The sequence below is a fragment of the Lactuca virosa genome, chromosome 8, assembly GCF_052849685.1.
Source record: "Lactuca virosa cultivar CGN04683 chromosome 8, Lactuca_virosa_CGN04683_v6, whole genome shotgun sequence".
NCBI classification, from domain to species: domain Eukaryota; kingdom Viridiplantae; phylum Streptophyta; class Magnoliopsida; order Asterales; family Asteraceae; genus Lactuca; species Lactuca virosa.
Window position 1 is genome coordinate 37,206,922 of NC_136433.1, and position 2,859 is coordinate 37,209,780.

The 2,859-nt window shown below is 35.7% G+C and overlaps 1 protein-coding gene across 1 annotated transcript; it reads right to left on the reverse strand.

The window, feature by feature from the left end:
• Positions 1-1,276: 1,276 nt before the first annotated feature.
• LOC145130244 (uncharacterized) lies at positions 1,277-1,810 on the reverse strand. Its single transcript, XM_079065077.1, has one exon. It carries the CDS (start codon positions 1,808-1,810, stop codon positions 1,277-1,279), a length of 534 nt encoding a protein of 177 aa, XP_078921203.1.
• Positions 1,811-2,859: the final 1,049 nt, after the last annotated feature.

The window sequence follows — 2,859 nt, forward strand, 5'->3', positions numbered from 1 at the left end:
CAAGTGTCATTCCAATACAACTCATCATTAATATTATGCAATGTGTCATGTAGATATATTAGGCAACTCATTTCAAAATTCAAATTTACATTTTTTAATTATATGTTAAATTTGAAGTTATATTAACTTTAAAAATTTGATATATCTCTTAATTAATAATTTATTTAAAATGACTTGTTTAAAATAACTAATTATAAATTATAATTTTTTATTATAAAAGTTTAATTAATTTTATAACCGTGGTTACCACGGGTTATAAACTAGTTTTATGATAAAGTAAAATAGTAAATCTTGTTCGGTACGTGACATCAGGTTTTGCAATAGGAAAGTAGTAGGAACCACTAATATCATCAAGAATCTTGACACAATACGTTGGGTCAAAAAGTTCCTACCGAGTACCGAGCATTATAGTTACGAACAATCAAGATTGATGATGAGGGTATGTAAGCATTTTGTTATTGGTAATGTCATATGGATTTTCAGTTAGGAAATGATGAGGAGGAGATGGATCCTGCTAAAAGGGCTATGACGGTGGTAGGTGATACAAGGATCAGAGATTAATGAGGTCATCCGTTATATACCCACCACATACCACATATGTGGTGGGTGTCACATCAGCACCACATTCCCCTACCACTAACATGAGATACCTACCACTAACACACCACTCCACATCATTATTTTTATTATTTTTTTAATTCAAAAATACAATAAAATTACATTTTTATAATTAAAAAACATTCATTTTTTTAAACTAGTTTTTCATTAATTATAAAAATAAAATTACAACTTCAAACTACATTACTTAGTTAATCTAGAAAAAAACATTACATTAATTAAAAAAAAACAAACAAACATACGTATAAAAAAACTAATCGTCGTTCATTTTACGTTGGTACAAATGTTCCGCGACATCTTCTCGAAGATTGAAACATGTTTCAATGTTATGAATTTCAACAACTCGCTCTAAAAACACATTTGTTCCGAGTACGAACTCCTCAATTGGAATGACAACGTCGTTCAGATCATACGTGCAAATCACTCGACCTTCATCTTCAATAATCATATTATGCATTATAATACATGCTAGGACCATTCGTTTAATTCTTTCTTTATCCCAGAGTCGTGTAGCATATTTCACTACATGTCATGTCTGCTTAAGGACTACAAATGCCCTCTCGATATCCTTTCTCGCCGATTCCTGTTTTTTTGTAAACAACTTTGCCTTTTCACTTCAAGGAACCGAGTATACCTTCATCAATGTAGAATAAACCGGTTATATCCCATCACCAAGGTAGTAACCGTATTTGTACGCGTGCCCGTTCACCGTGAACGTCATATCAGGTGCTTTTCCGGTCCAAATATCGTTGAAAAGTGGAGATTGGCCAAGAACATTAATGTCGTTGTTAGACCCCGCTACTCCAAAAAAGGCATGCCATATCCACAAATCTTGAGATCCAACAGCTTCTAGGATGATAGTTGGTTCACCTATATCTCCTCGAGTGAACTGACCACGCCATGCATTTGGACATTTTTCCCAAGCCACATGCGTACAATCTAGACTGCCAAGCATACCCGGAAATCCATGCCTCTCTTCATGAGCCGCATATAATCTCTCAATATCACGTTGAGTAGGTTTGCGCAAATATTGTTCGTGAAAAACCTCATAGACACATGCAGAAAACCAATCTACACATTCAACTGCGGTCCTCTCGGATACTTCCAAGTATTCGTCAGATGCATCAAATGCTATACCGTATCCCAAATACTTAAGAGCAGCAGCACATTTTTGTATACTACTAAAACTCATTCTTCCTCTAGCGTCGGGTTTTTGTTTGAAAAAATCATAATGAGATTCTAAAGCATTACTAATACGTAAAAATATAGCCTTATTCAGACGGAAACGACGTTCGAACGAGTCGTCATTATAAAGACAATTATCGGCAAAGTAATCACGTACCAATAAGTCGTGTGCGGCTTGACGATCACGATTGACGACCACTCTTGTACGAGAAACATTCGAACTTTCTTCGTCGTGAATGTGTTACACAACGTTGAAGAATGTCTCGACGAATTCTACGTCGTCATCCGAGTCAAAAGTTTTTAAAAATTCCATATGTTTTGTGGAATCCATGTGCATGTGTTTTGTGGTTTTAGAGAATGAATGTTAGAATGAAGGTGTGTTTTGGTGAAAATAGAATGTTTATTTATTTGTGTATTGAATTGAGTTTGAAAAAAAAAAGGCAAAATGACCGTTCAACGGTCAACAAATCAATTAACCAATCGGCGAATCCGTTTACACTCGTCGTCAGGAATAGGGATGAGAGTGGGTCCAAACCCGGACCGGTAGACCCAGACCCGGAAAACCCGGGAGTCGGTTAACGAGATTTTTTAGGACCGGAAACCGGACCGGTATATAGGAACCGGTTCCGGTTCGGTTCCGGGTAAGTTACCGGGTAAAGTGGGTCTAGAACCGGAAAACCCGGAAATATCAAAGTGGGTCGAATGGAACCGGGTAAAGTGGGTCTAAAACCAAAAACCCCGGAGAACCGGGTAAAGTGGGTCGAATGCATGTTTTAAAATTTCACAAAATACAAAAATAAAGCTTAGAAAAAAAAATCGCAGCTTTGATATCCAAACTTTGGAAGACTATAAATCAATGAATATGAAACCAAAAATGACAAAATTATAGTCTAAAATCATGTACAAACTCTATACTACACTTTGGAAAAAACCGCATGCTATTCCTACTTCAAACGAATTAAATATGCATGTTTTAAATCTATCACGAAATACAAAGAAAGCTGAAAAACATAAAATTTTCAGCTTTGATATCCCAACTTTGAGAGACTATAAGTG